This window comes from Acartia tonsa, chromosome 5 (genome assembly GCF_053477335.1).
Source record: "Acartia tonsa isolate MP-2025a chromosome 5, ASM5347733v1, whole genome shotgun sequence".
Taxonomy (NCBI): domain Eukaryota; kingdom Metazoa; phylum Arthropoda; class Copepoda; order Calanoida; family Acartiidae; genus Acartia; species Acartia tonsa.
The window spans coordinates 39,840,182-39,854,055 of NC_137264.1; the positions used below are offsets into that span (position 1 = coordinate 39,840,182).

The following is a 13,874-nucleotide window of genomic DNA, read 5'->3' on the forward strand; positions in this document are numbered from 1 at the left end:
ATATAAATACAAACTATCACGATTATCAGGGATATAAAGGGATAAAACAATGGTCGATAAATTGATGTACCTTCCCAATGATGATATACAATATTACTCTTTCTGTAGAATTAGTGGTTGAAACATATAACATTTTACTAAAGTATATATCAATGAAAATACAATAAATTTCCCCAAAGAAGTTAAGCCAGAAAAAGAAAACGTTATTAAAAAACTTTGGGGACTGAGGTATTGTACAGCCCAATATCCCCTCCATCCCTGGATGATGAAAAATTTGGATGGTGGATGAATTTAGGGTATGATTTTGTACAGTGTAAATTTTCTGGAATTTTTCTGAATTTCCCTAAAAAATAAATTAATCAGAAGGAATATTTCCTTTAAAAATCAGGGATCAAACAGTTCATTGGGTAAAAAGGTCCTAAGATATAACCATACACTCAGACGGACAGAAGGACAGACACTGTTCTTCATTCACTTTTATTATCAAATGCTTTACTAAAGTCAAGCTAACATAAATTATTCAAAATTATATTCAAATTATAATTTATAAATTAATGAATGACTTATTACGAATAAAACTTTTCTGAACAGTTATAAAACTACAATAAAAACAAACTTTTTGTGGTAATAAAATGGATAAACTGTAAATATGCGGTAAATTAATGGAAAATAATAAAAAGAACAGTTTTTTTCATAAGTTCTCTACAAAAATGAGCTCTATGTATATTCAAAGTGGGATTGAGGTGGCAGAAACATAGCCTAAAACCCTCTTAAGTCCTTAATAAGAAAAAGTCTAAAACCATCAAGGGACCTATGTAAATTTTCCCTATATGAAATCTTTGATATTCGCAACTTGGTTCTTCGTGTATTATATAATGATTGTTTTATGATTATTAGATCCATTGTAAAATAATTTAGATTGTATCCGTTGAATATATATGTAAATGTTAATTCTACTTAGAATTAATCTAAATTACAATTTGGTGGGTTAAACGTCCATACGAGGCAGAAATAGTAGTGCAGCAAGTTTTTCTCCAGTTTGTCATTGATCTATAATACAAAGTAGCTTGATGTCTGTCCGTCCGTCTGGTTGTCCCTTAAGATCTCGGTAACCACTGAACCGATTGGATTTTACTATCCAGAGATTTTATACTTATTGGTCCTGTGGTGGTTTTAGGCTATTTTCTTGGGGGTAGGACCCCCCAAACCCCCCAAAAGAGCGAAAAATACCCCCTTTCCCCTTTGAAAAAAATAATTCTTTTTAAAATTAAAATTAAAATAGTTTGGTCGACTAAACCCCTCCAAAAAAATATTTAAAAAATAATTCTATCAATACTCTTTGGGCAAAGCCCATAGAGGCTAGGGGCGAAGTTGCTAGTTACAAATAAATCAATAATTGTAATAACTGCATTAAATACCAGAGGGAGGTGACATTTGACTGTAAATTATCTCAAATATTGGCTTAAAACTAGAGTAAAACACTGGAGGGAGAAAACTGTATCTCCCCATCGCATCACCCTTGTGCAACCTTTCTATTGGGTCATTGGAAATCAAGCAGTGGTGACACTTATATTAACACAGCCAAGTACCAGAAAATAATTTAGAAGCAGACGGATAATGTTATTGAAAAAGGAATGGAGGTAGTTGTCTGTATATACATAATACATCTATACTATAGATCTGTTGGCTTAGTTTTATTTATTGGTTGTAAAAATTTATGTGTCCAAATTTTTCCACCAATAGTTGATTAACAATAGCTTATTTGAATTAATTTTTGCTTCTAAAGTTTTTTAATTATCATGGATTTAAAAGTCAGTTTTACCAGCGTTCTCGCTCCGAACTACAGTAGTACCTACATATACTATAGAGTAGCTATCATTATAAAATTAGCTGATTCATAGAAACACTTTTGTATTTAATATTCCAGTAGGGTGATATAATAATGACTATGTTCCCGCTGATATTATAATTAAACAAAAATTAAATTAGTGACGTCATAATTAAAAATAAGAGGAAAATCTAATTGTGCTATTTATAGCACTAATAGATATAACAAGGATGATACCCAGCATCTACTAAAGTGGTTTTGTTTCTTTAAAAAGGTTGCATTCATATGTCGTTAATTTTCAATACGTCTTTTTTGTGACGTATTAAAAGAAAATGACTTATTAATATGGCATTAACTGTTTTTTATTTGCCATTATTTTTCTAAAAAAAAAGAAATTACAAATTAATGCCTGATTAAATATAAAAATTATAGTTGTTTCAATGCGTCATTTTGTATTTTTTCCACATATTAATATATATGTAGAATTACATATTCATATCACAGTAAATAAAATAAATAATGTGGAATCAACACGTCCTTTATTTGTAATAAGTCATCTTTATTAATTAAATAATTTAAATGACATATTGATAAATAAGGACGCATTAAAATGATCTTATATAAATTTAAAAAGGAAATAGATCAAATAGTTACTGATTTTAACACCAGATGGCAGTTGAAATCACTAACTGTTTAGCTTTGTTTTCTCAATGTTTTGACCTTATTTTTAGTTTGACAATTATTATTTTGTAATGAAATGAAGGATTTTAGTACTACAGACACCACTATGAATTTATATTTTAGTTCCTTTATGCATTTATATTATGAAAACTAATATTTTTGGTGAGACCTTCTAGAAAGAATAGAACCATATATATAGGTCATGAAACTTTTCAGTAAGAAATGAAATAATAGAAACATATCATGTGTTTGATTCAAAATTGTTAGATTTATTTTAACCCTGAATTATTTCTACATATTTTATTTGTAAGTAAATAATACATTACCAAATTTGGTAGCCATATTGTTTTTTTTTTGACGTTTTATAAAAATTCGACGTCTTAATACAGCCTTAAATGATTTAAATTGAATTAAATTTAATCATTTTATTTACCACAAATAATAAAATAATAAAAAATAATAATACAATTTTGAAAGTTTGGCGGCCATCTTGTTTTTCTGGACGTTTTAAAGGAAAAATTGACGTGTCAATGTGTCTTTATTTAAAATAAAATGTCATTAAATTCAAAATATTGTTATTATTTATATTTTTTTTTGTGACGTTTTTTTAAAGATACCGACGTGTTTTTGGTACACAAAACGTCCTTAAAAAAAATAAAAAAAAATATGAAACGTCATTTGCATAGTAATAAAAATGTTACGTCATTAAGGACGTATTAATGCGACATGTTTCTTAAAATAATGCGATAAAAGTATATGCTGGGTAAAGCACTGCTCAACAATACAGATATACAAAAAAAAAATTAATCTAATATCTTTTACTGTATAATACTTTACCTCCTTAAATTTTATTGTGAATTTTTAGCTTAACACCCCCATAGCTGTTTGAAGGTTGTAGAAATAGAAATTTTGTCCAAGTAGTAAACACCTTAATTTTATCTTGGGGCGGAATAAACTCCCTTCTGTACGGATTTGATTATTATTTAATTTTGTCATGGCTGCGCTTGTCATGGACATATTTGCCTTTGTTGTAGCGGGACAAAGGGTCTCAAAACTCAACCATGGGACGTCATAAAAATGAGTGATTATCCGTCTCTTTTTTAAGGGGTTTACTTTCCCACTTTTCCTCTCATTTTTATGACGTCACATGGCCGATTTTTGAGACATTTTGTCCTGCTACCCCTTGTTTTTTTCAAAATTAAATCGTTCTACTAGGACACTTATAAAATGTAAATGTTAGATTTTTTTCTGGAAATCTTTATTGCTAAATCTAAAAATATAAATTCCTCTTTACAATACCTTCTTATCCGTACAAGCTATGATTTCTCTAAAAATAGATATATCACCTTCTAAATTTACCCTTTTCAATGAGATGGATTTATAGAGTTTTTTATAGAGCTAGGATATTTTGTTTATCCTTAAATAATAAAGTAACAGGATATATGTTCGTTTTCTGTCTGTCTGTTTTTACCAAAGTATCTCGCAAACCGCTGAACCGATATGGTTCTCCATTACAGGGTAGCTTTTCATAGGTCCACCGTCCTGGGAAGGTTTAGAACTATTTTGTGAGAGGGTACCATTAACCTCCAAAGAAAAATCACCCCTAGAACCAACCCCAAAAATATTTACGTTTTATTTTTAAATCTAAATTAAAAAATAAATGGGTTATCAAATTCAACTCCCCCCTCCTCAAGTGCCCATAGAGGCCTCTGGGGCGGAGCCGCTAGAATCGCATATTTTGCTAACTTTTTAGTTTATTCAACTAACGGTGGCTCCTCTAAATTGTTATTATCTTATTTTTCTTAGCGGACATACATACATCCGGTTACTTTAGAATATAGGATTACACCTGATAATTTTTGTCATTTTAAAATAACTCTATAAGTATTATCTCTAATGTTGGAAGGCAAGGAATGAATAATTAACATTCTACATTTTTTACATTTATCTTTTTTCCTGCAATTCATCAAAATATAAACTAAATTTATACATTTTTTTTTAAGATTTAGAAAATAAAAAAAATGTGTAAAGTATTATAGAATATTCATATATATTTTTTGCATATTGAATAAGGCAGTCTTTAGAAGACTTAGCAGACACTTTTTATGCAAAAACCTCTTTTAAATGATTGCCAAACATCTACTCTATAACTCAATATGTCTGTTGTCATCTTTATTAGCTTATTATTGGTGGGTTTTTTATATTTTTTTCCCAGAGGCCTCTAGGGGGCAGTTTCAATATTTTTTAGATGGGGGAGGGCGATTTCTCTTGGAAGTGTTGTGATTCCCACCCCAAAAATAGTTATAAACCTCTACTGAACCAATAAGAAGCTTCACTTAAAGGAGATCCATGTCGGTCAAGTGGTTGAAGATATATTACGTTTAAATAACACTAGACAGACAGTCATCCTGTTACTCTTTTACTTAAGGATCAATTTATTCAGGTTTTGGCTGAATCCGTACAAACAAAGAGAGCTGCTACAGTTCTATAAACCCAAGCTTCCTCCATCCTTGTATTACTACTGGGACATTCATAAGGAGGTCAGTATTCACCATCCAGTTGGAGCGAAGCCTATCTATATTTAGGCGCTGTTTGTCCGTCTGTAATGGATAGATCTAAATGATAATTAAGGTGTGTGAGAATTTTTCTATCAATTTCAAAGTTGACATAATTTTTTCTGTAACAAAAATTAGAAAGCCCAGCATCTCTATGATCATTATAGGAAAGTCCGTATGTCCATTTAGCTTTTTTATGCAATTTTTTTATATGGTACGTATACCATCACACTCACTTGATATTAGAATGCGAATTCCTAGAATTAGGATTAGTCATTATGTTATCCGCGAAGCATATCTATAAGTCTTAATGTAAGTATGTCCATCATATTAAGCTTCATGCATTTACATAATTTTTGGAGTAAATTAATAACTATTTTTTTGTTAAGATTTTTAAAAAATGTCGAATATTAAATGCGTTGATGCTTTATATATATGTTTGTCAAAACTAGTACTATGCTAAGCTTTGCTTTTATAGATATGTTAATTTATATCCTTTTTTTATGCCTTTACCTTTTTATCACAAAATTAATGTTTTTTAAATCATTATTCTTTTGTACAAATAATTTTATTTATTTATCAGTGCTTCCAACAGATAATATATCTTGCTATTTATGGTTTTTTTTTATAGATTTGTTCATCGTGTCGAAGTTGTCAGCTAGAAGGATTGTATACAAAAATTCCATGTTCTTTCTTCTCAAATACTGAATGCACTGACGACCCTAAACAAAGGTAGAATGAATACTAAGCTATAAGCAGGGGCGTCCAAGCTTTTTTATTGGGGGGGGGGGGGGGGTTAGTAATTTAATAATGTAATAAGGTACCTACCTAATAATGAAATAATATTAAATTTTAGTATTAAAATTGCGAGAAAAATTTTTTTTTGTAGGGATCTTTTATTTTGGCAGGGAGTATTTACCCCCCCCCCCCCAAAAAAAAAAAAAAATACCCCCTCCTTAATTGTTGGGGGGTGCCTACGACACTCCCAAATTCGTTTGTGGGGGGGGGGTAATCAACCCTTTACTCCCCCCCCCCCTTGGACGTCCTTGGCTACAAGTGTCTTATTATAGCTACCAAATTTCCTTTCTAATAGTTTCTATATTCTAGATATCTCACTATATACCGATAAATCTTTCTAATTATCTTTAATTTTAATACATTTTATTCAATTATCTATCTGGTTATTCTTGCTAAATATATATCTTTTAATCTATCTAGCTAGCTATCTAATTACTATCTATCCTTCTGTCTAGCTTACAGTTAATTAAAATCTATCACTTAATATTCTATCTAAATCGTAATTGAACTTTGCTTTTATTATTTTATTTGTTTTTCATTGATAAGCAAGGATAACAACATCCTTTGTAGCAAAGTTGAAGTAACTGATTAGCTAAATTTAAGAAGCTACGTCCCTATCATCTACTATATCATTCGAAGGGTAAAGAAATCATAAAATATATTAAAAGACCTTAAAACAAATAATTAAATAGCCAAAAACCATCCAAAAACTCTTTGGTGGTAATTTTATATTCTCTACTCTCTTTAAAATATACCTAAACTAGGAATCATTAGACAAACTAGATAATACGAATCTTTTTAAAATATGATAAATTCCTAAGAAACATCTTAGCTTCTAGAATACTTAGAAATTCAATTAGTTATGGTATAAATTTAACTTCTCTAAAAATTCCTATTTCCAGGTAGGTTTTCTATTTTTGTTCTATTTCAAAATAGGTTTAAATATAGCGTTGCTACTCCAAAACTAGAGAATTAAACACGACATAAGACCAAATCCTATAAAATTTCCTTGGCCAGCCTGAAGAATCTTTCTTGTAAATTCTATTGCAGAATTTAGAGACGGGCAGAAGAGGGGGGTATAAACCCCATGGTAAAATTAACCCCCTCCCCCCTCCCTCTTATGTCTCCACCCTACTACACCTTTATACACCATCTATACTATTAAATTTAGTTGAATAAGGATGACAACATCCCTAAGAGCAAAGCTCTAAAAGCATATGATATTATCTGCCGGGTTTTATCTATCATAATTTTGGTTAGATTTATTAGTATTGTAAACAGCTTTCCGCGGATATAAAATGTACAAGTAAAGATTAAAAGTTTTTAGCTCCTAGATACCGAATTATTGTACATTTTTATATTCGTAAAAAAATTGATATAATACGATTGTTGACATATTTTTTTTGTATTGATGAGAACCGATTCTAATCCACCGGTTATTGATCAGTTTCGAATAAATACGAAAATATAAATTCTCTGGTAGTTTTCTAAATAACTATTTTTAATGCTAAAATAAGTAAGGTCTGAGTTCATAAAAATAATATAGTTTTAGCTCTGTTCACTTTAAAATAAAGTTTATGATTTTTATAAAAATAATAGGGACATTTTAAATAAAAATAGTAAAATTCTTATTTGTGTTATAAAATTTGATTTTGGTAAATTTATCAGGGATCTTAATGGATAAGACAATAGACGATAAACTGATGAAGATAATCAAAATTATCAATATAAAAAAGTTTTATTGCTCATTGGATTTCTTGGACAAAGAAATGATTTCCATAGTGGGACAAAGTGACTCAAAAAACAGCCATGTGACGTCATAAAAATGATTTATCAATATCTTTTTTAGGGGTTTTCTTTTCTACTTCTCCTGTCACCTCTATCATTTTTATGACGTCACATGGCTGATTTTTTAGTCACTTTATCCCACTGCTAATTTCCATTATTGTCCAGTAACCATCAAGTTACTAATATTAATTTCAACTCTTTTAAACCTAGGGACGTCCTAACCCTCTGTTGCCCTGATCGTAAAACCCTTATAAAAAGTGGAAGCAGTATTACTTATTGTCCATTGACGTTCCCTGTATCCTTGACTCTAATCCTTTTACTTCACTCAAACTATAAATCTTTTTTCTCTCTTTCTAACAGTTGTAAAACTATGGATTCAGGAATGCGACAATGCACAAAAAATAATCATTCCCCAAAAGTAAAGTGAAGTTTTGCAATTAGTTTGGGGTAAATTTGTTGTAGTAAAAAGTGTTGTAGATTCTTCCCCCCCCCCCTTCTCTTCCCTCCCTCGATTCCTGTGTAAAACAAAACCATTATCATTCATGAATGACAGAAAGTGTTGATACGATAGTGCAACAGTGCATCTAATCATGGATCTAAAGGAATAAGACAATGACCGATAAAGTGATGTATTTATCTTCACTGTGAAGGATAATCATATCGAATCAGCGGTTAGCGAGATCCTTCACTACAGACAAAAAAAAGTTTGCTACTTTTTATAGTAGGATTAACATTTTGAGGCGGTTTAATTGTCTCTGTATGGTTATGTAATAACATTAACTACTTTTATCTAATGTTATATATTTAAAATTAATAATGTAATTTTAATAACGACTGTGATTGTGTGCTTTGCTAGTTAAAGCTTATGAAAGTTGTCATCCTTGTTGGATATTAATTAACCTAGATTTTATATGATATCCAGAAAATATTTTTTTCTAAAAGCAAAAAGAAGCAGAAACAAGAACAATTTTGATGGAAAAATAAAAGTAATGTAAAATACAGTTTAAAATGGTTCCAAAGAATCTTCCTCCCTTGAATTATGAAATTGATTTTAAATAGGGTTTGAATATAACACCTGCAGGGCCTTGCATCCAATGTAACCTAACCTAATCGGGGGGTGATTTTCAAACTACCCCCCCTTCCCCCCATTGTACGTCATTGAGGTGGTGTAATATGTTCGACTATACACTGTGAGGCAAACAGATCATATAATCATAGAACGAACATTACTTTAAACGGAAAAAATGTAAATTATAAAGTAGCCGTCTGAAAATACTGGAAATCGAATATATGTCATAAAAAAGATATGTACAACGTTTAATTTTCATGTAAATCGATATATATTCTATTCTATATAAATTGACAAAAGAAAAAAAATAAGAATGCATACGAACATAGATGCTTAAATATTTAATATACTTATTAATCATTAGAAATAATCTTATCAAAATGCCGATTACAAAATCATATATGCTTTTATATGAAGTTGTAAAGATTTCTTATGTGCTAGCTAATCAATGCACTGATTGGTTGTTTATTATTTGGAAAGCGTGTATAAAAATATTTAATGAATAATATTAGTAATCACTCATTACTCACTCATTATTTATCTCATTCGTAGGCTTAAAACTTTGAATGTTTTACTAAGTCTTGCTTGGTTGCTACAAGATTTATCGATTATCTCAAGAGATGCAACTCTACTAAAACGGATGAAAACATATTTCTAATTTATAATTCAACTATTTTGCTTTTTCATTTATTTATATAAGGTACTAACGGAATACAGTAATATTTTTTATAAGCTTTTATAAGTGTTCTTTATTTTAGGGAAGTTTGACATAGGTCCCAGGATGGCCTATTTCTTTGGTATAGTTTAGTATATTTCTTTGGAAAATTTTAGTTTTTTGATAAGTTTTTTTTTGGCTATATCTCTATCCCCTCCTTGCCTCTTTAGAGCACATTGCCCCTTTAGGCTTGGGGCTCAGCAGCTAGTGTGTAATTGATTAAGGTAAAAAAAGATGATTTAAAAAAAATTGATGATTTCCTATTATGGTATTTATATAGTCATTCCCATATAAACGACCCCTTAAATATTGGATGTAAATATTCATTTTTTCCCCGGTATGATCATATATATCCCTGGTATCATATTCAGAAGATTTTTATTTTTTTTCGGAAGATTTTAGAATTTTTATTAATTACTAAAAGAAAGAAAAATAATACCAGGGAAATAAATGAAATTTAAAAACCAAAATTAAACCACATTTTAGCATAAAAATGAGTTTTTTTTAAAATGAGAATGATATTCCTATCGGTCCATCATTTATTCACGAGGGTAAAAAATATTCATTCCTAAACAAAAAACTGGATAGGAATACCCTATTCAAAGAATTGTAATTTGTGTCGAATAAAATACGTATCTTCGCTTTAAAATCTTATCTAAAGGCGAAGTTTATACATAATTTTTGTGTATAGTAACTTATAACTAGATATGTCTAGGCATCAATTCATAATTCATATACGATTAAATAAGAAGTATTATTATATGTTTTTCTACTTATGTATGTAAGTAAAAAATAAAAGATAAAAAAGTAATTTAATCCTTAAACATGTAAGTGCTTTTAATGAATTAGTTTTCTAGTGAGTTTTACTAAACCTCAGAATAATTTTTAAAAGCGAAGCTTTTCTATAGTTAGGGTCGGTCCGTCCGTACGTCCGTAACGGAAAGCTTTTTTCTTTTAATAAGGTATGTTAGAATTGTCCTATCGATTTCAAATTTTGCATGGTGATTCCTTTAATAGTTAGGTACGATTTAGAAAGCGAAGCAACTCTATAATCATCACCAAAATGTCCGTACGTTCATTTTAAAAATGCTGATTTTTTAACTTTTTTAACAACAAATTTTTATGTGATCTAATTATCCGATTGATCTGATTTTTGGTATATTGATTCCTGGGACAACAAAGTATAATGTAATATTCATCCAATTAGTAATTTTCCCTAAATCTCTATCCGCTAAGTGAATCGAAATAGCTTATAAGGCGCGGCAACCGCAGCAACTATTGTATTCATTCGCAATTTTTTTGGCAAACACAGCCGCCGTCACAATTTTATGACAACTACATAGCAGTAGCAACTATCTTTCTTATCTGACAAAAGTGTAGCAGCTATCAATGCACATTATAATTGGCTAGATCATTAATTTTTAACCAAATGCCACATCCCTCTCAAGATTTTTGTCAACAAAGCATAGCAATTTTTAGCTATATCCGGCTGCCGAGCCCTAGAAACCTTCATTAAAAGCTTCAAAGAATAACTAATCATAATTAAAATCTTTAATTATCTAACTTTAACAATATCTGGTGACGTAATTATTTTGAATCCGTATCAGTTCAGCATTCATTAAAATATAATAATTGAATTTCATCTCAAAGATTTGAATTCTCTTTTGTAAAACATAAATTGAATATTAGATGGAAAATCAAACGCTATGGTAAAGTCAAACAAGCAGCACAAATTTGTCATCTATCTATCTATCTATCTATCTAGTATACAATTGGATTGGGATAGTAGAGAACCAGCTGAAGATGAAAATTCTAGTGGTAGAATAAAGTACAGGCCTGATAAAGAACAACAAAAGGTAACCTTTTTTATATAAAATCTTTGATGTGCTTTGTTTCGGAATCTCGTACGTAACCGCATAATGCTCAAAGGTGTTAAATTACAATTAAATAAACAGCTAAATACGTATCATAATAATTTAATTTTTGTATTTAATCTACTTGTACCAGCTTAACTTATAGCTTTAGCATCAAATAAATAAATTAAAAAGAATGAAGTAAGCCAACTATGAAGCTTTGGTATTTCCCAGAAAAAAGTATTTATTTGAACCACAAAGTATAATCAACATTAACCTCTGCAGTAGTAAATTATCAGGGACTTAGAAAGAGGAATTAAAAGAAAAAAAACAAGGATATAACAACATCTATAAGTAGCACAAATAAAGCATTGATGGTGAAATCGACAACGTGAAATATAGAGTAAATGTTTAGTGGTCATAAATAGGAGTATTTCTGTCTTTTGTAACATGGCCCAGAGACATCCTGATTCCTGACCAAATAAATGACATACGCTGTGTTCATTAGATCATGGAATCTTCACACAAAAAAAATCAAATATTCTTGATTGACAGCTTAAAAATTCACATTTATTAAATTCTGTTTGTTACAGATGGACGGACGATTATAATAATAACAAAAATAACAATATCTCGTTAAGTTGGTATTAAGTTTAAGCTTTAGTCGATTTTTGTTAGTAACTTTCTTATTAATGTCTATGTTCTAACTTTTAGTCTTTAACACGCATTTTAAGCGTTAGAGGATATGTGTTGGCCCATAAAAAAAAGCGTCATATTGTACATCTCAGTAAGGACTTACAGATGAAAGCCGTGTAATGTTAGCGTTGTTTACATCATAAACATAATAGACCCCAATAAATTTTTAGAAACAACTGGTGAATACTACCGCTTTTGCCCACTTTTTTAACAACCTTTGTCTGTGGGTACTTTAATTTTGAACCTAGAAATCTTTTTCAGTTAGATAATTCTCCACTTCTTTGTGCCTGCTTTCAACATAGTCAATATATTTCCATTAGCTAATTCTTTTTATCACCTTTTATGGCCGTTGTAAAAGATACAGAATTTTCATTCATTAAAGTTTTGGTATTAACGTCCGTTTTGGTATGTTACAATTGAAAGATTTTTAATAAAATATGAGTTGATTTATTGAAATACCTACCCCAAAAAAATTTCTTCTCTAACAACTTCAAAACAGAAATCAATAAAATTTCTCTATCACCTCTTAATTTAATGTTTTATCTAAAATTATTTAACAATTCGTATTTTTCTGTTATATTTAATTTACTGTATGAAATTAAAACCCACTTAAGATATTAAATAGGTTGGATTTTTTTCTAAATGTAATAATGTTTTTTATATTTATTTTAACACGTGAATCTTTAAGAATACATATGTTTTCTTTTTTTATTAAGTATCACTCCTCAGAAATTATTTCACAAGAAAAAGGAGAAGCCCTAGAGGCTAGGGGCGAAACAATTAGTATTTTTGAAACTAATATCAATCAAGGTTCATAAAAGAAAACTTTTGACAGAAAATTCTCAGAAAATTCTTTTGTTTAATATTAAAATTGAAAATCAAGCTCTTTCCCTCAAAGTTTTACAGGGGGCACACATAGGATGGGGGAAAACTAAATCCCGCTTGTTTTAATTAGTTTTATAAATAAGGCAAGGGGGGGGGGGGCACTGAAAATCCTAAAAAAGTATGAAGGTTAAGAGATATTTCTATTGTTTATGATTTTCTTCTAAAAAGCGAAGCTTTTCTATTTTTATGGACAGTCCGAACGTCCTTATAGGTTATATTTTAATCTATTTATACAGAATTTTTCTGATTTCTTAGTAAATAGGACGTTAATAATTTATGAATTGTTTATTTTCGTTTGTCTAACCTTCTAAACTGTTGAGCTTCGCTTTTCTAATTGTTGTCATTCTTGTATTCTTTTTCCTTTATGTCAGTTACAATCAGTTTAGCGAATCTTTTTTTATTGAATTAAGGTTTGTTAACAAAATTAACATTAGCTAGGAAAAGTAATATACATTTCCAGTTCTCAGCCATTATAGCATCGTAGTAAAGTCAATTTTTTTCAAAAATCTATGAATTTTAAAGGCTGCTAGCTGCCAAACAACTGAACGTACAGATCATGCCCGCACACTGTTTTAAGCGCAATAAGAAGGCTTACAAATAATCTGGAATAGCCATAAATCAATAATGAATAATTATCTCGCAGTGCAGAAAAATGCGTGAAAAAAGACCTATTTTACGCGTTTTTTCTTCAGTGAAGCTTTCCCTGTGCATCATTGGATCTTTGCTATTCGAGATTATTTGTAGACCTTCTTATGCCGCTTAAAATGGTGTGCGGGAATGATCTGCACGTTCAGCCGTTTGGCAGCTAGCAGCCTTTAATATTCATAGATTTTACAGGAATATTTTCTGTTTGGTTTCTTGAAACAAGCAGGGAGGGAGGGGACATTATACTGTAATTTGCACGGGTACCCATAGCTTTAATAACGCACTATTAAAACTTTGGGTACTATAATATTAGTAGGTTTTATCAACATAATCATCATTGAGAATATTCATCAATTTATCA

At 29.9% G+C, this 13,874-nt stretch overlaps 1 protein-coding gene across 1 annotated transcript in view; it reads left to right on the plus strand.

The window, feature by feature from the left end:
• LOC145320150 (uncharacterized) overlaps positions 1–13,874 on the plus strand; it is a 28,372-nt gene that overhangs the window by 9,636 nt on the left and 4,862 nt on the right. The window contains exons 3-5 of the mRNA XM_080162590.1: positions 4,953–5,049; positions 5,696–5,796; positions 11,200–11,290. Coding sequence (XP_080018716.1) covers positions 4,953–5,049; positions 5,696–5,796; positions 11,200–11,290 — 289 coding nt within the window. The remainder of the gene's footprint in view (positions 1–4,952; positions 5,050–5,695; positions 5,797–11,199; positions 11,291–13,874) is intronic.